The sequence below is a fragment of the Lepus europaeus genome, chromosome 21 (assembly GCF_033115175.1).
Source record: "Lepus europaeus isolate LE1 chromosome 21, mLepTim1.pri, whole genome shotgun sequence".
NCBI lineage: Eukaryota > Metazoa > Chordata > Mammalia > Lagomorpha > Leporidae > Lepus > Lepus europaeus.
The window spans coordinates 15,260,063-15,283,570 of record NC_084847.1 but is presented as its reverse complement, the minus strand read 5'-3'; the positions used below and the strand labels follow the sequence as shown (position 1 = coordinate 15,283,570).

At 56.4% G+C, this 23,508-nt stretch overlaps 1 protein-coding gene across 1 annotated transcript in view; it reads left to right on the top strand.

The window, feature by feature from the left end:
- Positions 1–23,508, top strand: part of ABCC1 (ATP binding cassette subfamily C member 1 (ABCC1 blood group)) — a 132,437-nt gene that overhangs the window by 24,085 nt on the left and 84,844 nt on the right. Inside the window, exons 2-4 of the mRNA XM_062179593.1 lie at positions 17,060–17,236; positions 20,709–20,834; positions 21,970–22,107. Of these exons, the coding sequence (XP_062035577.1) occupies positions 17,060–17,236; positions 20,709–20,834; positions 21,970–22,107 (441 nt within the window). The remainder of the gene's footprint in view (positions 1–17,059; positions 17,237–20,708; positions 20,835–21,969; positions 22,108–23,508) is intronic.

The window sequence follows — 23,508 nt, the reverse complement described above, 5'->3', positions numbered from 1 at the left end:
AGAAGGTACATATGTATACATATATACACGCATACACACATAGAAGGCACCCATGCATACACACACATACACCCACATACACACACACACATTTTGTAATTAGAGTGAATTCCTGTTTCCCTTGTCCGTGGCTCCCCTCGTTGGGCAGCATCTGCGGGGCACCCCCCACCCCACCCCATCGGATGTGGACGGTGTTTCAGAAAGGGCTGGGAGTGCCCGGGGTGTCTGGTGCAGCGGTTAGGACCCTGCTTAGGACCTGCACACCCATCTCGGAGGGCCTGGTTCCAGTGCTGGCTGCTCCGCTTCTGATTCCTGCCTCCTGCTAAGGCACAGCCTGGGAAGCAGCCAGTGATGGCCCAAGTGCGTGAGTCCCTGCCGCACACATAGAAGACACACATTGAATTCTGGGCTCCTGGCCTGGCCCAGTGCTGGCTGTGGCAGGCATTTGGGGAGGTGAACCAGCAGGTGAGCAATTTGTGTCTCCGTCTCTGTGCCTTTCTTCAAATCAGCAGAAAACTCAGGAAGCACAGAGCCCAGGGCTCATAGAGGGGCCTTGTCGGGTGTAGATTGACCTCGAGCCTGGGACTCGGCCTGGGCAAGGCTGCAGGGGCGTGAACAGCTGTGAGTACCAGAAGCCAGCCTTGCTTCCCCGCCGGCTCTTTCCAGCGCCTGCTGCATCCGTTGTCTGTGGCTGCTGTAGCAAACACAGAGCAGAGTGGCTTTGGCCAGCACACGTGTGTTCTCTTCTGGACCTGGAGGCCAGAAGTCCAGAACGCTGGGCTGGTGTCCTTCTGGAAGCTCTTGGGGAGGAGCCATTGCCTTGCTATCCCAGCTGCGCTGTTTCTTGAGCCCCTCCGTGGCCTCCGACCTGCCCGTCTTCCTCTTTCCCCAGGTGATACCCTGGAGAGTCCATGGGACACTTGTAGTTCATCCCACCCAGCCCGTGTCCCCATCCCAAGACCCTTAATGCCACCTTAATGTCCAGGTGCAGATCCCCCTGCTCTGGACAGCCCCACAGCCTGCTGCTGGGGACTGGGGCTGTGTGGCTGCTTGCCTGCCGGCCTGGTACAGGGCACACAGGAGGGACTCGGCCCACCTTCACTGAGTGGAAGAATGGGTCACGTCTGAGGCTGGAGGCTGTGGGAGGGACAGAGCTCGGGGTGAAGAGCAGTGCTGTTTACTGAGTCCCTAAGGTGTGCTTTGGTCCGGGCCTCATGAAACGCCTATTTGCATAGTCTGAGTATTCCCACTTTACAGAGGTGGAAACTGAGGTTGTGTTGCTCACCCAGGATCCCATAATGAGGAGCTGAAAGCTCAATGCCTGAAAAGGAGTGTGTTTGGGGAGTGTGGACTGCACACTTGGCAGGGCGGGGCTCTGTGCTAATAGGGTCTCTCCGCCCAACAGCCATTTGGGGGTTGGGGGGGGTAACTGTCCCATACATCCGTGGTTGCTTAGCTGCCTCCCTGGCCTCTGTGTCTGCAAAGGACCAGTAGCACAGCCCCCCGCCCACCTGTCGTGAGAACTTGAAAACGTTTCCAACCGTTGTCAGATGTCCCCAGAACTGACCTGAGGCCCAAGTCCCGTCTGGGCCCATCAACTCCGTGGTCTCCGTGTCACTCGGTGCAGAAGTGAAATCTCCTGGAATGGCCCGGGGGTCCCACACGGCCGCCCCCTCCCTGTGGCTCCTGGGCATGCTGGCCTCTCTGTTAGCGGTCAGAAGCGCCGGGTGCAGTCCTGCCCTGGGACCTCCGCACCCACTGTTGTCTCCGTTGCCTCACGCCGCTGCTTCCTTCCATCCTTTATGCAAATCCCCTGCTCTGTGTACCTGCTGTTAGCACACATGGCACTGTCTGCGTCCCAACCTATTTCTGTGCCTCCATATCCGTTTTTACCATCTGTCTCCTCTCCCTAGGGGGTCAGAGGGCACAGCCTCTGTCCCCATTCACTGCCGAGGCCGCAGCCCTGTGGGTGGATGGGTGCTGTCTGTCCAGTTTCTGCTGTGCCAGGCGTGTGCCTGGCGCCTCCCCCACAAGTCCCTGGGATGGGGCAGGAGGAGTTGAGGCAGCTCAAGAACGTGACAAGAGGCAAGACGTGGCTGGAGGGGACCCCCAGCACAGAATGGCTGGTGGTCCTTGTGGGGCAGGGCAGGGCAAGCCGGCCGCTGTGACATCTGGGCACCGCCAGTGGGCGGCCAGGCCTCTGAGGTCACTTCAGTGCCCGGAGCCCTGTTAGCATGGGGACCTCAGTGTCCTCTCCCTGTCTCACCAGGGTGCTCTGTTGTGGGTCTTGGGTGCGAGGATTTGGGTGGGACTCTCGCCTGGGCAGGGCCAGGAGCACCGTCGGCCATATCCTGTCACCAACGCGATGCTGGCATCGGCTGCCTTTGCGGGCGCCTCTCACCGGGTCCCAGCAGGGACCTCTGAATCTTTATCTCGTGTTTTTCAGGACTGCGGTGGGAAAATGTCAGCCCCATGCTGCACGCAGGGTTGGTGTCCCTGACCCGGCGGCCCCCGCCTCTGGCTGCCCCTCGCCAACCACCTGTCGCTCTGCTCCGTGGCGGGTCCCTTCCTTCGTTGTACGATGCAGGAGTGAAACAGAAACGTGCACCCGAGACCGGTACCTGGCTTGGGAAGAGCTGCCATCGTGTGACAGGCCGAGTGTGGCCTACGAAGTCCTTGGGACCAGAAATGCTTCTGATCGGGGAAGTTTCTGGTTCTTGGCGCTTCTGCGTACAATCTCTTGGTTGAGCGTCTGAAACCGGAGACACTCCAAAATCTGCAACTTGTGGGGTGTCCTGCTGGTTTGGGGTCAGGATGCCCAACCTGTGCCATGGCGTGCCTCTTCCTGGCTGAGTTAGATTCCCCGGCCTTGCACCCGTGTCAGCCCTGGGTGTGGTCCCGTGTGGCCGCTGATGGGCTGCTGAGGTGGTAACTGGATTCAGCCAGAGGCCCGCCTGGCCTGGGCCCCTACTCTGCTCTGACTGATGTCCCTGTCCTTTCATTCCTTGGGTCTCTTTCTCCCCTCCCCTCCCCTCCCCTCCCCTCCCCTCCTCCCCTCCCCTCCCTCCCTCCTTCCCTCCCTCCCACCTTCTTCCTGGCCTGTGTAAAGAGACACAGTGTCCACCAGGAGCCGTCCTGCCCTTGGGGCCCTTCTCCCAGAAGTCACCGTTGTGACCTCTTTCTAGGGCTTCTCGGCTCCTCCGTGTCCAGGGTGTCCTTGGCGTGTGGGTGTTCCTTCTTTCCCCGCCTGTTTGACCTAAGGGGTATGCCTGCATTGTGCACGCACCTGCGTTTGTTCCACAGGGCCCCACGTCAGCATGAGAAACGCTGAGCCTGCCTGGTCACCTTGCGGGAAGAGGCCCAGGTGTAGGAGTTAGGAACTGGGCCCTGGCCCCGGCGCTGGTGGTGCCCCTTCCTCTGTCTGCATCACTGTGTAGTCACTGTGCAGCTTGATGAGTGTGGACAGGTGCACATCTGTGAAACTGTCGCCCTGTCTATGCTTTAAACGTGTCCATCACCTCCAAAGTTTCCTCTCCGTGCGTGTGCCCCGCCCATGTTCGGGTCACTTCCCGCTTGGCTGTTGGGACTGCACTGTGGCTGGCAGGATGGGGGCTGTGCCAGCTCCATACCCTCTGCGGGTAGCAGCCAGCCTGCCCCAGTGGAATCTGGGCGTCGCGGGGTCTCGGAGCCCAGTGTGCTGGGGAGGATTGTTGTCCCCTGTCCTGGTTTTCCATTGGCGAGACCCCACCAGACCTTGCAGATGTAGGTACAGGTGCAGCTCCGTTCTGGGGAGTTACATCTGCGAGTTGGCGCCTACGTGCCTGGGTTGCACCTGGCGTCTCCAAATAGAATCCTGGCTGAGTGGCATCCGTGCAGAGACACGTGGACCGCGGGAGCTGAGCAGCACCTGGTACTCACCGTGCATGCCCCAGGGGAGGGACTCATAGCCTTGGCTCCTGCCGACTGGCTGGGGGGACTGTCTGGGCCCTGGCTCACCAGGAACAGGCAGTGTGCTCACACCGTGAGCCCTACCTCAGTGGTCCCTTTGTACGGCTTCTCCTGTGCTTCTTCCGCAGCCTCTCCCCGGCTCCGATCTCCTGGCCTGACCCCGGAGGCTCCTTCCCGGGGTTACTTCAGTGTGAGTTAGGCAACACCAGGCCCCTGCTCTGAGCTCACCCAGGAGGCCCACGGCGCCAAGGACAGATGTCTCTAATGTCATCCCTTGGGATCTGACAACTGCAGGTGCTCAGGCGAGGAATTTGCTTATAACCTAGGCACGTCCTGCTGTGGTCACTCAGGGTACTGAGTGCTGTGCTGTTTATGGCGCGGTGAAGAGGAGGAGGTGCTGTCTGTGTTTAGTACAGATGTGGTCGTTTTTCTGTTTTTGATCGTGGACTGCTCGAGCCCTCAGATCCAGTGTGGAAAGCCCAGCCGTGGAGGGTTGAGTGTCCTCTCCTCACCATGGCTTTGAGACTGCCCGTGACCCCAGGTGACTGCTCCAGCCCCCGTCGTGGGTCCTGGGTTACCACTGTTGTCACTTCCTCCACCGCCCCGGGGCCTTTGCACGTGCTGTCCCTCTGCCTTACACGTGCTCCTCCCAGATCTCTGTGCAGTGTCAGTGTCGGCCGGATGTCCCTCACCCCCCGGCCTGTGTTTCCGGCACCCTCCCCCATCCTTCATGGCACATGTCACCCTTGAGCTTACGTCTTCAATGGCTTCCGAGTCTTGGGAGGCAGAGACAGGGACTGATTTAGCCCCACATCTCCAGGGCCGGGCACGTGGTAGGTGCCCAGGAAACACTCACTGTGTGGTTAGTGAACGGACGGCTGAATGACAGGAGCCCTGCGCTTGGTTGCCAGGAGCAGAGACTGGGGCCACGTGGGTCTTCTGCCTTAACCCTCCTGGGTGCTCTAGAGTTAGTCTTGTTTCACCGTTGAACACGTGAAGGCCGGTGAGGCGGATGGACTTGGGCCCCATCAGGGACATCTGGCAGTATCTGGAGACATTTTTGGAGGAGGAGGAGGAATGTTCCTGGCACCTGGTGGGCGGGGGTGGGGGTGCCGCGTGGCTGCTGCGACACGCAGGAGGGTCCCCACATGGCTCAGGTGGCAGTGGTTCCAAGATGGAGCAGCTGTGTAGAAGGGCCCAGGCCAGGGAGCGGTGCACACAGGAGCCCAGAGCTGACCCTGTGCCCCTTACCACCTGCACTGCTCACGTCCAGCGGCAGCGATGGTGGTGGTGGTAGGAGATGTGGAGGGTAAAACATTCCCATGACCCTTATTTCCTTGTTCTGCGCAGATGAACTTGGACCCCGTAAGGCCTGAGGGTGTTTAGTTGGTGACCTGCCGTGTGCAGCCTAGGGCTGGGTGCTATGGCTGCCAACCTTGCCAGACCATTGGAGGTCCACACACACCTGGGTTAGAGGCACATGCCCATCTCCCCACAGGTTCAAATCCCAGCTCTGTCTCTGGTTCTTTTTTTTTTTTTTTTTTTTAATTTATCTTTTTAAAAATTTTTTTGACAGGCAGAGTGGATAGTGAGAGAGAGAGAGACAGAGAGAAAGGTCTTCCTTTTTGCCGTTGGTTCACCCTCCAATGGCCGCTGCAGCCGGCGCATCTCGCTGATCCGAAGCCAGGAGCCAGGTGCTTCTCCTGGTCTCCCATGCGGGTGCAGGGCCCAAGCACTTGGGCCATCCTCCACTGCAGTCCCGGGCCATAGCACAGAGCTGGCCTGGAAAGAGGGGCAACCGGGACAGAATCCGGCGTCCCAACCGGGACTAGAACCTGGTGTGCCGGCGCCGCAAGGCGGAGGATTAGCCTGTTAAGCCACGGCGCCGGCCCTGTCTCTGGTTCTTTTCTTTCTCTTCTTCCCTTCCTCCCTTCCTCCCTTCCTTCCTTCCTTCATTCCCCTCCCTTCCTCCCCTCCTTTCCTCCCCCCCTCCCTCCTTTCCCTCCCTCCTATCCCTCCCTTCTTTCCCTTCTTTCTTATTTATTTATTTAATTGAAAGTCAGAGTTACACAGAGAGAGGAGGAGAGGCAGAGAAAGGTCTTCCATCTGCTAGTTCACTCCCCAATTGGCCACAACTGCTGGAGCTGCGCCAATCTGAAGGCCAGGAGTTTCTTCCAGGTCTCCCACATGGGTGCAGAGGCCCAAGCACTTGGGCCATCTTCTAGTGCTTTCCCAAGCCATAGCAGAGAGCTGGATCAGAAGTGGGGCAGCCAGGACAGGAACTGGCGTCCTTATGGGATGCCGGCACTGCAGGCAGCGGCTTTACCTGCTATACCACAGCACCGGCCACAGCGCCGGCCCCTCTCCCTGGTTCTTGAGGCTGGGGAAGTGACGCGAATTCTCTGGGCCTCGTCGGCCTCACCTGCTTAGGAGGGTGCTTTGATCCTCCTGACTTTGTAGGGCTCGGGTGGACCCGCGCGTGCAGACGCGTGGCGCCGGGCCTGCCGTGGCACTGACAGCTGTTATTCCTGGCACCCAGTACGTATGTGCTGTCTGCTAGCTTCCCACTCGGCGTTTAGATATCTTCTAGCCTGAGAGTCCTGCTGCTCTTTGCTTACTCAAAGTGTGAACTGGTGTTATTCTTGTTCTTTCTGGGGTAGTGCATGCAGAGTGAAAAATAATCAACCGGGACAGAAGACAATAAACAAAATACTAACAGTCGCCGTGCTGGCCCTGGCTTCTGGCTGGCCTCCTGCAGACCAGCTTCTCTTTTTTACTTTGTTAAATCCTTCTAAGAAAAGGTCCTTGCCTAGACGTCTCTGTGTGTGTGTGTGTGTACGTACGTGTATATACATAGATACCGCTGAACCTCTGTGTGTGTAGGTTCTGAACCCGTGATCCAACTAAAAATACTGGATTCAAAAAAAAAAAAAAAAAAAAAAAAAAAAAGCGAGGGAGGCATTGTGGAGCAGCGAGGGAAGCTGCCACTTTGGACACACGCATCCTGTGTCCCAGAGCCTGGTCCCAGCCCCGGCTCCTCTGCTCCCCACCCCCCTTCCCACTCATGCACCTGGGAAGGTGGCTGATGCTGGCGCGAGTCCGTGGGTCCCTGCCCCCCCCCCCCGGTGGGAGACCAAATGGCATTCCTGGTTCCTGGATTTGGCCTGGGCCAGCCCTGACTGTTACAGGCATTTGGGGAGTGGACCAGTGCGTGGAAGATCTCTCCCTGTCTTTCAGATAAATGAATCCCTTTTTTTTTTTTTTTTTTAATTGCATCTGCATTGAGCAGGGACTGACTTTTTTTTTCACTTGTCATTGTTCCCTGAGCAATACAGTGTAACAACTACTTGCATAGCGTTTACGGTGTGTTAGGTTATTGTGAATAATCTAGCGTTGCTTTCAAGTCTACGGGAAGATGCACTTAGGTTCTGTGAGAACACTGCCATCTCAGGGGCTTGATAGCTGTGGGTTTTGGTATCTGCGGGCTCCTGGAAGCAGCCCCCTGCGTGTGCTGAGGGGGACAACCCTGTAAATGCGGGTAGTGGTACACGCAGAGGAGTGAAAGTACGCAGACGTTTCAAGTTCTTTTTTATTTTATTTTATTTTTTTGACAGGCAGAGTGGACAGTGAGAGAGACAGAGAGAAAGGTCTTCCTTTGCCGTTGGTTCACCCTCCAATGGCCGCTGCTGCCGGCGTACCACGCTGATCGGAAGCCAGGAGCCAGGTGCTTCTCCTGGTCTCCCATGCGGGTGCAGGGCCCAAGGACTTGAGCCATCCTCCACTGCACTCCCAGGCCTCAGCAGAGAGCTGGCCTGGAAGAGGGGCAACCGGGACAGAATCCGGCGCCCCAACCGGGACTAGAACCCGGTGTGCCAGCGCCGCAAGGCGGAGGATTAGCCTGTTAAGCCACGGCGCCGGCCAAGACGTTTCAAGTTCTTTGTGGCAGTCAGCACTCGGATTCCGATTCCTGAGCCTGCTGCTAGCAGAGTATGGGATGAGCTTCAGTTTTTGTGTCTGTGAAAGGGACTTAAGTATAGTTCCTCGGTCCTGGAGTTGTCTGTGGGGGGAACTGTGATGCCAGGCACTTAGGACCACGTCTGTCACACGCCGCCAGTGACCTGAATGGACTTCACTCTGAGCTTTTCTGTTTTTAAAAAAGCATTATTTGTTTGAAAGGCAGAGTGAGAAAGAGAGGGAGGGAGAGAGCTTCCATCCGCTAGTGCTCTCCCCAAATGCCTGCGGCAGCCAGGACAAGGCAGGCAGGAGGAGGCCCGTGTTCATTTCTTTCCCATCTCTGCTCAGAGGTCGCCCTGGCCCGGAGGCCTTTTCTGCCTGCCCAGTATCAAGCCAGCTGCACCTCTGCCCCTTAGTTCCTCCGCAGGCCGTTGGCCTTAACTGCAGATCATCTCCTGGTGGTATCTGTGGTGCAAAAGGGTGAGCCTGTGCAAGGGTGGAGACACTACCTGACTTCCCAAAGATCTTGGTGCGCAGTGGTCTCCCGGACCTGGCTGTCCACCGAGCGATGGATGCTCGGAAGGGTGGATGTTCAAACCCCAGTGGAACACGTGGCTACGTTTTGCTGCTGGCGTGCTCTCGCCCCAGGCCTGCGTGACTGAGCAGCAGTTCAAGGTCATGATCACTGACCCCTGTCGTCTGCTCTGTCCTCTCTTTAGCTTTCCCTCGCGTCCTTCAGTTGGCCTGCTGGTCCCGCACAGGTCCGCTTCCCTCATGCCCCCAGCCCTGGCCAAGCGTCCCCCCCTTGGATGCTGTGTCTTGCAGATGGAGTGGTGGGGGGTAGGGAAAACCAGAGGGGAGACCTGGTACTTGGACAAGTGCAGCTGAGCTGAGAGGGGGTCGGGGTGCCACTTCCTGCCTGTGTTCAGCAGGGCTGTGGTGGCAGTACCTTCTGAGGGTGACCCACTAGGAGAGAACCACGGTGGTGCTCCTGGGAGGTCCAAAGAGTGGCATCAGGAATGGGCTGGAATAAACCTACAGCACTTAGTAGACAGAATGGTGGCTCAGCTGGGTCCCCGATCCACCCCTGGCTGCTCTGACCGTGTTTTGGTCTACGGCAAAGAGGAGTTAAGGCCAAAGAGGGAAGGCAGGTTGCTGGTCACCGGCCCAGCGTGGGCGGTGATCGGGGGTATCCGGGGCAGGTCTGTAATCCGGAGAGCCCTTCTGAGTAGGAGGAGGAAGAAGAGCGAGAACCAGAGAGGGCCGTGTGGGAAGTCAGCCTGGTGCCACTGGCTCTGAAGATGGAGGAAGGGGCCGTGAGCCCAGGATGGTGGGCAGCCTTGGGAACTTGACACTGCACAGGAAGGCGGAGTCTCCTGTGGGGTGTCTGCGAGGGATGCTGCCCCGCCCATGCCTTGGTTGTCACCCAGAGGGACCGTTTTGGGGCTCTGACCCCAGAGCTCTGCTGTGTTGGTTTAAGCCCACAATAGGAAATTAATGCAGGTGCATGGTAGATTGTGAACTTGGCAGTATCTTCAGCTCTTCTACTAGCCCCGACCCAGAGTTCTCGTGGGTGAGATTTGTGAGTTACCTATGACTAGGAACCCACAAGGGAGTGGGGGCCCCCAGCAGTCAGCCCTCCGGGGTTGGCACCCCAGCCTCAGCCGGCTGTGAGACTTCTCTTCGCCTTCCTTTTCTTATCTTCTAAGTGGGTATGAAGACTCCTCCGTGAGTTAGTTCCTGTAAAATGCAGGCATGTAGCTAATGCCAGGGACTGGGTTCTCGGTCACAGTGGACCCCGATTATGTTAGCCATAGATCAATACAGACCTTATTTGTTTTAATTCTAAGAGAGTTGAGGTTACTGCCAATAGCCTTTTTTTTTTTTTTTTTAATTTATTCTTACCTACTTTAGAAAGGCAGAGTGATGGAGAGAAGGAGAGAGGGAGATACTCATCTTCCAGCTCACCCCTGAAATGCCCGCAACAGCGAGGGCTGGCTGACCCCAGGAGCCCGGGGCTCCATGTGGGTCTCCCGTTGATTTCAGGGGCCTGCTGCCTCCTAGGGGTCTCAGCAGGAGGCTGGATTGGAAGCAGGGAAGCCGGGACGTGAAGTGTGAGGCGGGGAGCCCTCTCCCGAGCGTGAGTGTGCGCCCAACACCGGCCAGGCTCTGCGTGCGTGTGATCGCAGGGTTTTAGGAGGGAGAGGCCAGCCTTGGTTCCAGGTTCTGTAATTTGCATAATGTCATGCAGCTCCTGCCTATGAAAGTGGCTCAGAGACTGCATGGAAAAATGGAATTAAACGTATAGATTTATTTTGATGCAAAAAAATGTTTTTTTTTTTCCATAACAGGCATTTCCCTGTGGCTTTCAAAATTTTTTTGTAGCAAAGTAAACTAATACTTTTAATTTCACATCCCATGCATGCTTTGAAGTCCCCGTGTGGAGAGGGGAGTGAGAGCTGTCAGGAATGGGCTTGGGGACAGAAACTCGGGGCTGGGGGCGGGGGGGAGCACAGGAAAGGGCAGAGCGGAAGAAAGTTGGGGATTCAGGAGCAGCCAGTGCGGGGTCTGGGGGTCCTGAGGACAGCACTCAGGTGAGCCTCGGAGAGGGTCAGGGACGTCCTGGGGCTGGGACATCTGATTCTGAGTTCTCCAGCGTATCCTCATCTAGTGGGTCAGAACTGGGATTGCTAGGGTGCTTGGTCTGGTGAGAGCTAATTCACGTCGGAGCTGTGTGAACAGTCAGGTGAGCTTACGGGAGAGGCGCAGTAGGAGTCTGGGCTGCAGGTGCAGCTCCATCCGGCAGCCTGCAGTGACGCCCATCCCCACTTTCCTTCATCTGCTCTTTTTGCCACGTCAGCTTCATTCTCAAAGCTGCCATGTAAGTTAGTGTTTTGATTTGTTTCTGACTTTTTGTTATATCTTTTTAAAATTTTTAAAGATTTATTTATTTATTTGAAAGAGTTATACAGAAGAGAGGCATAGAGAGAGAGGGAGGAAGGAAGGGAAGGAGAGAGAGAGGGAGGGGTCTTCCATCCGCTGGTTCACTCCCCAATTGGCCGCAATGGCTGGAACTGCACCGATTGGAAGCCAGGAGCCAGGAGCTTCTTCTGGGTCTCCCATATGGGTGCAGGGGCCCAAGGACTTGGGCCATCTTCTACTGCTTTCTCAGGCCATAGCAGAGAGCTGGATCAGAAGTGGAGCAGCCGGGTCTCGAGCCGGCTTCCACATGGGATACCAGCACTTCAGGCCAGGACCTTAACCCACTGCGCCCCCTGAGCAGAAGCAGAGGTGGGCAGTCGGGCTGGCCTGATCCTCAGGGCTCCCTGGGTTCCTGCCCACGGTGCCTGCAGCTGGGAGCGACGCGTGAGCAGCGTTCTTGAAGCAGAGGCCTCTCTGCCTCTCCCTTTGCAACCAGCCCCGCATTTTTGTCCCCTAACAGGGGATGAGAGTCCCCCCTCGGTGCCTCTTGGGGTTGAGGTCATTGTTTCTTTGGGTAAAGGACACACCAGGGGCCCAGCCAGTGAGGGTGGTGCTGGGGCCCCTGTGACCGCGGCCGCTGTGGCCAGGGGTGGCAGTGAAAGTTCACGTGCAGAATCAGACTTCCCCTTTTCACATCTGCCCTTCCTCCTCCCTCCCTCCGTCCCAGGGCCGCCATCTGGCTTGGAGCAGGAAGTTGGAAGCCCTTGGGTGTGCCGGCTGCAGAGGAAACACCCGGCCTTGCGGGGCGTTCCTGGCCTCTGCTTCCCGGGTCGCCCCCGGCCATCCTCGGGAGCTGGCTTCCAGGGCTCTGCTCCTAACAGCCCTCCTTGATCTGTTGCAATCCCACCTCATCCTTACCAGAACCCCTCTGCAAAGGGTGGGGGGCTGGCGTGCTGGGGCAGGGGTTAAGGAGCTGCTGAGGTTCACTGGGGGGGGGGGGGCAGAATCTGAATCCACATCCACCCGTCCAGGAGGCACGGGGTCACAGCTAAGCTCTTCTGTGACGGGGTGCTTTGTATAAAACAAAACCAAGGCCAAACCAAAGAAGGAGACGGTGCCAGGAAGGGAAGGTGTAGTTTTGTTTTCTTTTTAATTTGAGAGAGAGACAAAATGCCCATCCTCCGGTTCACTCCCTCAGTGTGTGCGGCAGCCTGGGGCCAACGCGGGGAGCCAGGAGCACAGCGGAGTTGCAGGTGGTGGGATCCCAGCGACTGTCGCCTTCCCGGTGTCTGCACCTGCAGGATGGCGGGAAGGTGGAGTCAGCAGTGGATGTGGGAGGCGCGCGCTCAGCAGGCGTGGTTTTAGATCCGAGGTGGGCTTAGTAACCCCCAGGCACCTGTTGGGTGAGGAGGATCGGAGACAAAGGTGACTCCAGCGCTGAGGTCTGAGGTCAGAGCTGGTGACAGGTGAGTAGGAACGTCACTGCCCAGGTGTGGGCAGGGAGCAGGACAGCTTCTTAAGAGAAGGGGAGCATCTCGGTTGGGTTTGGAGGTGTTCAAGCAGAAAGACATCACAGAGTGAGGGTCTAGCCCGAGCTGACCGAAGAACTGTCCCTTTCACTGCCCTGTGTGTGGGGACCATGGCTCTCCTGTCTCCTGCGCCGGGAACACTGTCCAACACAGGCTCGCTAAACCACGCACCTTTGAGGACGTGCCCGAGCCGGCACGTGGAGGAATGGACAGAGTCATGGAAGCCTCAGGGGCCGAGACAAGGATCGGGTCCTAAAAGGTAGTAGGGAGCTACTGCAAGTTGTCCCCACCCCCACCCCCCACCGGGAGAGGCACAGTCAGGTCTATCTCATTTGTTGATGTGTGTATCCAAGTCCACGCGTTTTCTTCGCAGCGGGAGAAGCAGACTGCTCTTAAACACACAGAGAGATCTTGTACTCCACAGCGAGGCATTTTCTTCTGTCAGACGGGCAGATGTAAGCGTGTCATACGTAGAGGGTGGTGCTTGGCTCTGGCTACGTGGAGTGTAAGCTACTGGTACCACCAGGACAGAGCATTTATCTAAATCCAAAGTGCGTGTGCTTCGTGCCCCAGCAGGCTCCCTTGTAGCAAGTGTTCTTACACACAGGCGGGCTTGTGTGTGAAACGAGGCACCTCCCCAGGTTATTTACCCAGTGCCGCCTTGTTTGCGAGAACAACCCAGATGCCAAGGCAGCAGGGGACCGATTAAGTCAGATGCATCTGTATGGTGGGTTACAAGAATGAGGAAACCGTTTTGTATAATTTAAAGTGTTATGCAGACAAAAAGGTAAGCTACAGATGAAGCTGCCTTCCACTCCGTGTTTGTTTTGGTTACCTGCGCACAGACTGTTTTCTGGAACGGTGCCCAAGAAGCCAGTAATGGTTGTTGCCTGGGGAGAGGACAGGATCGGGGTGAGGGCTAGGAAGTGGGGTGGGAAGGCTTGCCCCTTCTGCTCCGTGGTCCATGAGAACCGAGAATGAGGAAGGTGTGTGCTACTGATAAAGATCGGTTTCCAATGCCACTGAATGAAGCAAGCTACAGAACCTAGCGTAGGTTGTGGTGCCTTTTGGGGAAGCAAAACAGGGTCTTTCAAATGGGTTGCAGAAAATGGAATGAAAAGATAAGCTTACTTTGATGCAAAAAGTTTTTGAGATCTATACATTTTTTAAGAGGTTTATTTTTATCTGAAAGACAAAGCATGAGAGAGAGAGAGAGAGAACACTTCCATCTGCTAGTTCATTTCCCAAATGGCTGCAACAGAAAGGGCTGGGCCAGGCTGAAGCCAGGAGCCAGGAACTCTGTTTTCCCTCCCCCATGTGTGTGGCAGGGACTGAAGCCCTTGGGCCATCATCCACTACCTTCCCAGGTGGATTAGCAGGAAGTAGGGCAGCTGGGACTGGAACCAGGAACTCCGACGACATGTCTTGCCGCGCTGTGCTGGCCCATCCAGTTTTTTTCTTCATAATATGCATTTGTCTTGAGCTTGAGGACCTTTTGTTTGTTTGAATGTGAGTTCCTGTGTGTAAGACATTAGCAGTGGTAGCTTGCCTATGAGTGGGTGGGAGACTTATCACTATATACCTTTCTGTGTAGTTTGAAAAGTTTCAGCATATATATGTGTTGTCTATTAAAAAAATAACAGAGAAAAAAGAGACATAGATAAATGTGTAGGTAGATAGGTGGATAGACAGGTAGACAGATGAGTGCATGGGTGGGCCCGCGGATACATAGACACGTGGATGGGTGAATGGGTTTGTGGATGGGCAGGAGGCTACATAGGTGGATGAATGGGTGGGCTCGTGGGTAGGCAGGTGAGTGCAGGACAAGTGGATGGACGGATGGGCAGACAGATCTGTGTGTGGGTGTGAGTTACTCTGGCTTTGTACTCAGTGGGACCTGAGAGGGTGGAAGAAGAAGTATTGGGACGCTGTGGCAAAGGTCCAGACAAGGGAGTAACTGGGGCGTCTGCCATACGAGCCGTTCCCGTGTCTGTGACCGCGTGCAGTGAGCCCCAGAACTGTTTTCTCTCGAGAAGGGCAAATTCCTTTGGAATGAGCTTTTTCTGGCATCGGCTCAGAAACTCTTTAGCCCTTAATAACCACCCACGGTTTAATCCTCTCTCAAGCATCACCTTCAGGATTACCAGTGGTGTGAAACCCGCTCGGAGGCTCGGTCTTTGATGGAGTCCTTATTTACAGGGCGGTCCTCCAGAAGGCGTGAACTTGGTCCTTTTGGGGTTTCTTTGTGTCTGAGTACTTCTGAGCTGAGTGTGTGTGTGTGTGTGTTGGCTTTCCAACGCTTATTCATCAGTGATTCTGGAGAAATAGCTTTGTGTCGCAGAATGGTTGTACTGGGGAACCTTTCTTCTCCCAAGGGCCATTTGGTTATTTATAACATCATTTGCAGGCCACACAAAATTATCAGCTTAAAAATTAGCCTGGTAGAGACGTATTTGGATTTCGAGTGCCCCCTGCGGTTGCCTTGGCAGGGCCAGACCAGATGATTTCGAGGGCCTCGCGTGGCCATCTCTGCTCTAACAAAGTAGTTCAGGGACCTGCTTCCCTCTCCTTACCTCTCTAAAAAGTTTTTAAAATCAGTTTATTCGAGAGACAGCTTAGCGAGTGAGTACTCCCTTCTACTGGTTCACTCCCCAAATGCCTGAGCCTGTAGCCCACAGCTGGGATGTGCATCCAGGATCCAGGTGTCCCATATGGGTGGCAGGGACCCAAGTACTTGAGCCGTCACCTGCTGCCCCCCAGCTCTGCCTGAGCAGGGGAATGCAGTTAGGAGCCAGGGGCAGGTTTTTTTTTTTTTTTTTTTGAAGATTTATTTATGTATTTTAAAGTCAGAGTTACACACAGAGAGAGGAGAGGCAGAGAGAGAGAGGTCTTCCACCCACTGGTTCACTCCCCAACTGGCTGCAACGGCCGGAGCTGCGCCAATCAGAAGCCAGGATCCATGAGCTTCCTCCAGGTCTTCCACATGGGTGCAGGGGCCCAAGCGCTTGGGCCATCCTCCGCTGCTCCCCCAGGCCATAGCAGAGAGCTGGATCAGAAGTGGAGCAGCCAGGTCTCGAACTGGCACCCATATGGGATGCTACCGCCTCAGGCCGGGGCGTTAACCCTCTGTGCCACAGCGCCACCCCAAGGGGCAGGTGTTACATCCAGACATTCATGGGATGCTGGCATTTTAACTGCTATGCCAAATTCTCACTTCTCTTTCTTGTTTTTAGAAGTCAGACTATTTTATTAAAAAAAAAAAAATCTGTGCTGATCTTAACTGTTTTCAGGTTCACTGGTGGTCCATGTGTTCACATTTTTGGAATGCGTGGCACACGTACTTGGATCACTTGTGTCATCTCTTTGCTTCTTTGCTTTTAAAGATTTATTTACTGGAAAGGCAGAGTTAGAGGGAGAAGCAGAGATCTTCCATCTGCTGGTTCATTTCCTAAATGGCCACAACGGCTGGACTTGGGCCAATCCGAAGCTAGGAGCTTCTTCCAGATCTCCCACGTGGGTGCAGGGGCCCAGCTAACAGGGACGTCCTCCTCTGCCTCCCAGGTATATCAGCAGGGAGCTGGGTCAGAGGCAGAGTAGCCAGGACTGGAACTGGTGCTCCGGTATTGGATGCCAGAGTTGCAGGCGGCAGCTCAACCTGCTGGGCCATGACGCTAACCCCCACTTTCCAGGTTTCAAAGAAAAGCCAAAAAATCCAGTTTTTATGACATGTTTTTAACTGTTGGCAGCTAATCCAGTTTTTTTTTTTTTTTTAAGAATGCTTGAGGGGCCAGTGCTGTGGCGTAGCGGGTAAAGCCACTGTCTGCAGTGCTGGCATCCCATATGGGCACTGGTTCATGTCCCAGCTGCTCCACTTCCGATTCAGCTCTCTGCTATGGCCTGGGAAAGCAGTAGAAGATGGCCCAAGCCCTTGGGCTCCTGTACCCACGTGGGAGACCTGGAAGGAGCTCCTGGCTTCAGATCAGCACAGCTCCAGCTGTTGCAACCAATTGGGGAAAGAACCAGTGAATGGAAGACCTTTCTCTCTCTCTCTCTCTTTCTTTCTGCCTCTCCTCCTCTCTGTAACTGTGACTGTCAAACAAAACAAATAACTCTTTAAAAAAAAGAAAAAAAAAAGGCAGGTTGTCAGAGGCGGTTGGTGCCGGGGGACGGGTCGGGGTGGGGTGGGGGGCGGAGATCTTCCATGCACGGATTCACTCCCTAAATGCCCAGAGAGAGAGAGAGATCTTGCATCTACTAGTTCACTCCCCAAATGCCCCCGACAGCTGGGTCTGGCCCAGATGGAAGATGGGAGCCAGAAACTCCATCCTGGTCTCCAATGTCGGTAGCAGGGACCCACGCACTTGCGCCTCCGTCTGCTGCAACACGTCTAGGACCTGGCCCACAGGTGTTATCCACAGTGGTGGTGATGATGATGATGGTAGGGAACAAGGTGAGTCCTTGAGTGACAGCTAGGAAGGTAGGAGGCCACATGCAGCTAAAGGACACCTTTGGTTTGCAAGAGAACATTCCTCAGGCTTCCTTTAAATGGGGTCCTGTCTTTTGTGCCACGGGCTCTGGGCCTTTGGTTGGGTCCCTCTGTCCCCCAGGACTTGTTTCTCTGGGTGTCTGGCCAGCGCTCCGCAGAGCTCTCCTGCTCCTCCCGAGCGGCGCTCATGGGGCGGGATCTCCTGTGTTTGTGCCTGCAGGACTGGAATGTCACGTGGTACACCAGCAACCCCGACTTCACCAAGTGCTTTCAGAACACGGTCCTCGTGTGGGTGCCTTGTTTCTACCTCTGGGCCTGTTTCCCCTTCTACTTCCTCCACCTCTCCCGACATGACCGGGGCTATATTCAGATGACGCATCTCAACAAAGCCAAAACTGTAAGTCTCCAGGATGGGGGGAGGGGGTCAGGGTGGGGCTTGCTGGGGAGCTGGGCGTGGCCCTAAGTTCCCTCTCCTTGGAGACAGGCGGAGAGTGCGGTGGGCGGAGCCTGGACTCGAGCCCCGCACCTGCCTCTGGCCACTGCGCGACCCCCAAGCAGATGCTCTAACCTCCCCAGCCTTGGTTACCCCAGTTATGCAATGGGGATGGTAGGCTGTTTCTGGAGAGACTATCGAGAGACTATTGAAAAGGTCTTCCTTTTCATTTGTTTTATGTTTTTATCTGAGAGACAGGCAGAGTGAGCTGCCGTCCCCTGGTTCACCCCACAGATGCCCTCGGTGGCCAAGGCTGGGAACTGGGAACTCGGTCCAGGTCTCCTGTGTGGGTGTGGGGGGGTGGGCAGCCCATCACTCCTGCCACTCACTACCTGTGCCTCCCGAGTCAGGAGCTGCTGGAGCCCCGGGCACTCTGCTGAGGGATGCAGGTGTCTTGTATGTATGTATGTATGTATGTATGTATGTATTTGAGAGGTAGAGTTACAGACAGATGGAGAGGGTGGGAGGTCTCCCATCTGCTGGTTTACCCCACAAATGGCTGCAGTGGTCAGAGCTGAGCCGATCCAAAGCCAGGAGCCAGGAGCTTCCTCCGGATCTCCCATGTGTGTTCAGGTGCCCACACTCTTGGGCCATCTTCTGCTGCTTTCTCAGGTGCACCAGCAGGGAGCTGGATCAGGAGTGGAGCAGCCAGGACTCCCGCCCAAGTGCAAATGGGACGCTGGTGCTGCAGGCAGCGGCTTAACCCACTGCGCCGCAGTGCCGGCCCCTTCTGCAGGCTTTAAATTCAACTTACAAATAAGGCTTGCAGTGTTTGACTCAAGAGCAACCCCTGTCACTAACTCTTTCACAGGTCGCATGGAGTCAACCTGAATGTCCAGGCAATCCTGATTATCTCTGTTCTTCTGCTCTCTTTTCTTTAAAAAGATTCATTTATTTATTTGAGAGGCATAGTAACAGAGGGAGAGAGAGAATGAGAGAAGCCTTTCGTGTCTGTTGGTTCACTCCCCAAATAGCCACGACAGCCGGAGCTGGGCGATCCAGAGCCAGGAGCCAGGAGCTTCTTCTGGGTCTCCCATGTGGGTGCAGAGGCCCAAGAACTGGGCCATCCTCCACTGCTTTCCCAGACCATAGCAGAGAGCTGGATTGGAAATGGAGCAGCCAGGACTTGAACCAGCACCCATATAGGATGCTGGCACTGCAGGCAGTGGCTTTACCTGCTGCGCCACAGTGCCGGCCCCTGTTGGTTCTCTTTTTTTTTTAAGTTTTTTTTTGTTTGTTTGTTTGTTTTTATTTGAAAGACAGAGTTACAGAAAGAGGTAGAGACAGAGAGAGGTCTTCCATCCACTGGTTTACTCCTCAGATGGCCGCAATGGCCGGAGCTGCACCGATCTGAAGCCAGGAGCCAGAAGCTTCTTCTAGGTTTCCCACATGGGTGCAGGGGCCCAAGGACTTGGGCCATCTTCTGCTGCTTTCCCAGACCACAGCAGAGAGCTGGATCGGAAGAGGAGCAGCCAAGACTAGAACTGGTGCCCATATGGGATGCTGGCGCTTCAGGCCAGGGTGTTAACCCGCTGCGCCATAGTGCCGGCCCCTGTTGGTTCTTTTTGAAGCCGTTGTCATCTGGGACTCATTTCCTTGCACCCTGGGTTAAGCATGGAGACTCCGGTGGTTGTGCCGAAGCCCTTCGCCTCTCATAGGCCTGCCCAAACCTGCCTGGTTCCTACTACAGTTCAAGCCTATCTTAAGACGTTATCTACCAGGCAGATGGAAGCCGCCTGAGATCCCAGTGCACCCCAAGGGGAATGGCCCAAATCCAGAGCACAGGGACGGCCTCCCAGCGTGTGTGTCCAGTCCCAGCATGCCTGTGCCGGTGATGTGGTCGCCATCCTGGGCAGAGGTGTAAGCCGAGACTGTGCAGTGCCAGAAGGCACAGAGTGGCCGAGTGCCGCAGGGCCACGGGGACCTTTAAACATGCGTCACCGGCCGGCGCTGCAGCTCACTAGGCTAATCCTCTGCCTGCGGCGCCGGCACATCAGGTTCTAGTCCCATTCGGGGCGCCGGATTCTGTCCTGGTCGCTCCTCTTCCTGTCCAGCTCTCTGCTGTGGCCCAGGAGTGCAGTGGAGGATGGCCCAAGTGCTTGGGCTCTGCACCCGCATGGGAGACCAGGAGAAGCACCTGGCCCCTGGCTTCGGATCAGCGCAGTGCACCGGCCACAGCGGCCATTGGAGGGTGAACCAACGGCAAAAGGAAGACCTTTCTCTCTGTCTCTCTCTCTCACTGTCCACTCTGCCTGTCAAATAAATAAATAAATAAAAATTTAAAAAATGCGTCACCAAGTCAAAGAAGCCCATCAGAGCAGGCTCCAGGCTGTCCCCGTGGCTCCCACTGATGCCACCGTGGAAGAGGCCACGCTCTGGGCACTGCAACAGCTGAGGACAGGGTGGGGGATGGGAACTGACAAGGTGGAGTGCAGGGAAGACCCTACGGGGACAGCCCGTGTCCTCACGCGTGCGCCCTTGCCTGGTGATGGCCACGCGGCAGTGCGTAGTCATTGCCCATGCTGCCCGAAGCTGGCAGGGAGAGACCTAGGTAGGGGCCGGGCAGACGGGAGCCCTAGTACCTTCCCCTTAGTTGTTCCGTGAACCCGAAGCTGCTTTTTGGTTTTTTAAAAGAAATGTCCTCTCTCTTACTATCTGTGTAATGTCTTCCTCTCAGACCCAGGGAAGCTCTCGGTACATTTCTTGGGCAGCAGTGTCATCTTTAAGATGCAGATGGGGTGTTCCCCTTGCTTTGCTCAAAAACTCTCCGGGAGCTTCCAGAGGTCCTCCCACAGCCCAGCGTTGTCAGCTCCAGGCTGTCCGCCCACACCTGTCGCTGATTGCCCAGCAGTGACAAGCCCTCTGAGCGTGTTTCCGTCTGTCCCAGGGCCTTTGCACTTCCCATTCCCTTTGCCTCAGTTGTTCCTCCCTCCAGCGTCGCCTGCTCAGAGAGGCCTCCCCTACCCCTCTCTCGCCCGGAGAGTCCTGTCTGCTCTCTGACGTGGTCTTAGGTAGTTTTCAGCGTATTTCTTGCTGCTAGAATGTCAGCTCCAGGAAGGTGGGGACTCTGGTCGCTGTGGTGTCCCCGGCGTCTTCCTGAGCACCAGCGGCGTGAGCGTGGCTGGATGAGGAGTGGTCGTGTGGGGGCCTCAGCACACAGGGGCTGCGGCTGGAGCTCTTGGGTTTGCAGCAGCCAGCCGGCCTGTGGGCGTGGCTCGCTGCCTGCAGCCAGGCGAATGAATGCCCAGGTGCCTCCTCACCCTCCCTGGGCCTTGGCTTGTTCCAGGAGAGCTGTGGCACACAGCTCCGAGGTGCAGCCACTTCCCCGAGGACGGCTCCTCCCTGCCCCTCTGAGACCTCGTCTGCTTCCCTGCAGGCCTTGGGGTTCTTGCTGTGGATCACCTGCTGGGGAGACCTCTTCTATTCTTTCTGGGAAAGAAGTCGGGGCACGCTGCTGGCCCCGGTGTTGCTGATCAGCCCAACCCTCCTGGGCATCACCATGGTGAGTAGGGCCCCTCGGCCACCTGCCAGGCACCAAGGAGACCCACAGGAGTAGCTGGCATTTAGAAAGGAGAGGATCTCCCGGGAAAACCTGACTTCTCTTGGAAACCCTGAGATCTGGCGGTGCTGGACACAGTTTTTCAGGGCAGCCATCAGCCAGGGCATGGGCTGTCCACTTTTCCCTGGTCCCCACCGTGCCTTGTTGCCCTCCCTACCTCCGAGGCTGAACGGCAGGCGCCGTCTCCAACCACACTTGCCGTGTGCCTAAGGCATGTCTGTTAGCTGTGTGGAAGCTTCTGGGCTGTGGGGTAGGACTGAGCAGGAGGGCTCCCTGGTAGAGTGGGCCCCTCCAGGCGGTGATGGCTGACATGGGGCGAGTGCTCACCATGCGCCTGGCCAGGTTCTGAATGTTGGTAGCTCCAGCAGTTCATCTGCTTCTCGGGACAGCCCTGTCCCCATCTCACAGGCGAGGAAAGAAAGGCACATGAGCAAGGGTCACACAGCCCCCAGGGACCTGGCAGTTATGCTCTTAGCTCCGTGGTCACAGGGCGCTGTGGATTCAGGGCTGTCCCAGTGTCTGAGCTCTGAGCCTCCCTGAGGAGCTGGACAAGTTCTTAAGTGTTATTAAACAAGGGGGGAGGAAGTGGGAGGCGGCACCTTCTGAGCACCGAGAGCCGTTTATTTGTCCAAGGGAGGGGTGGTGATGAAAGGTGGAAGGGAACGTGTGGGAAGGAGGACCAGTTGTGCTCTGGAGCCTCTGGGGGAGGCAGGGGATGTGCCAGCAATGGGGGACTGGGCTGGGGGGGCCCATGAGCCTTCACGTACCACACAGTGTCTGCGCTAGGCACCATCCTTGTTTCTTACCCATGCGCTCATCCCCCATGTCATGGGTCAGAGAGGTGGAGGAGCTGGCCCAAGGCCACACAGCACACGTGGCACAGTGGAGGCTCAGGTCCTGTGATTGGCACAGGGGCCAAGCTGGCACGGGAGCTGGGCTGCCCGCGGGCAGCTCTTACACCCCTGAGCCAAGTTCTGTCCTTTCCCCAGCCTCCCGTGCTCCCAGGACCCTGGGGCCATGGGGGTCTTGAGGACCTGCCTTCTTCTAACAGCTGTGTGTCTACGCCCGTCTCTTCCAGCTGCTCGCTACCTTCTTAATACAGCTCGAGAGAAGGAAGGGGGTTCAGTCCTCAGGGATCCTGCTCACGTTCTGGCTCATAGCCCTACTGTGTGCCCTGGCCATCCTGAGATCCAAAATCATGACTGCCTTAAAAGAGGTAAGTGGTGGCCTTCTCCTGGGTGGGCCGGATGCCCTGGGAGCCACGGGACGGCCCACCCAGTCCTCACCAGGTCAGCTCCAGCCTTTACTCTAGAACCTACTTTCCTCCAAGCTCCACTTGGCAGGGCAGCTGTGAGGGACCCAGGGACGACACAGCACTGCGCCCTGAGCCTCTGTCCGCAGAGCATGGCCAGGCCGGCTCCCGGGAAGGAGCCATGTTTGCAGAGTGGCCGTGTACCCAGGGCAGTCTGGACGTGTCCTCAGGTTACCTTTGTGCCGTCAGCCACCACTCTGGCCGGAGAAGTTGTTGACTTGGCTGCCGCGCGTGGCTGCTAGGAATTTGGAAGTGTGTGCGCTTTGAGAATGCAGCCTGCTGTTCCCTGCGTGCCGGGGCTTATCAGGGGCTGGCAGGAGGCAAAGGAAGGGAGAGGAGCAAATGTTTGGTGAGCTGCACAGTGTGCACAGCATAGCTGTCTTCGGTTGCCACGGCCACCGGTGGCTGGTGTGGGCTGGGCCTGAGTGGTTCTTACGAACAGGTCTTTCGACTTCTCGCCAGTATTACTGCGATTTCTCAGCCTCAGCACTAACTGATGTTTTGGGCTGGAGGATGTTTTTTGTCTTGTGTTTTTTGTTGTTTTAAGATTCATTTTGTTTATTTAAAACGGAATTAGAGACAGAGAGGTCTTCCATCACTGGTTCATTCCCCAAATAGCTGCAATGGCCAGGACTTGGCCAGCCCGAAGCCAGGAGCTTGGAACTCCATCCAGGACTCCCACGTGGGTGCAGGGGCCCAAACGCTTGGGTTATCCTCCACTGCCTTTCCAGGTGCATTAGCAGGGAGCTGGATTGGAAGTGGAGCAGCCGAGACTAGAGCCAGTGCCCATAGGGGATGCCAGCATTGCAGGTGCTTAACTTGCTGCACCAAGGTGCCGGCCCCTCGTCTTGTGCTCTGTGGGATGTCGGGCCCCTTCTGGCCTCCGCCCCTGCCCCCAAGTTAGGACAGAAGAGTCCCCTGACACTGCCACGTGTTCCCAGGGAGGCAGAATCAGTTGAGGATGACTGGACTGTTTGTGGGTGGGGAAACTGAGGCCGGAAGAGGAGAAAGAAGGTGACACCAGGTCCCACAGCCGCTGCCAGCAGAGCAGAGCCAGGCCTTGCGTGCGGCTGTCTCACTCCCCTGCCCAGGGCACCCTCTGTGGGCCATAGTGGGTGGTGCTGCCTGCTGTGATGTGGCTGCCTTCTGTCCAGGGGAGGAGGCCAGATGCCCATGATTGGGGCTGCAGCCAGCCCTCCCAGCACTGGGTAGACTGGGCAGTTCACAAAGCACTGAGGTTTGCTCAGGTCATGAGTCTGGAGTCCTTGAGGTCCAAGGTCAAAGGGCCAGCCCTGGACACCGAGT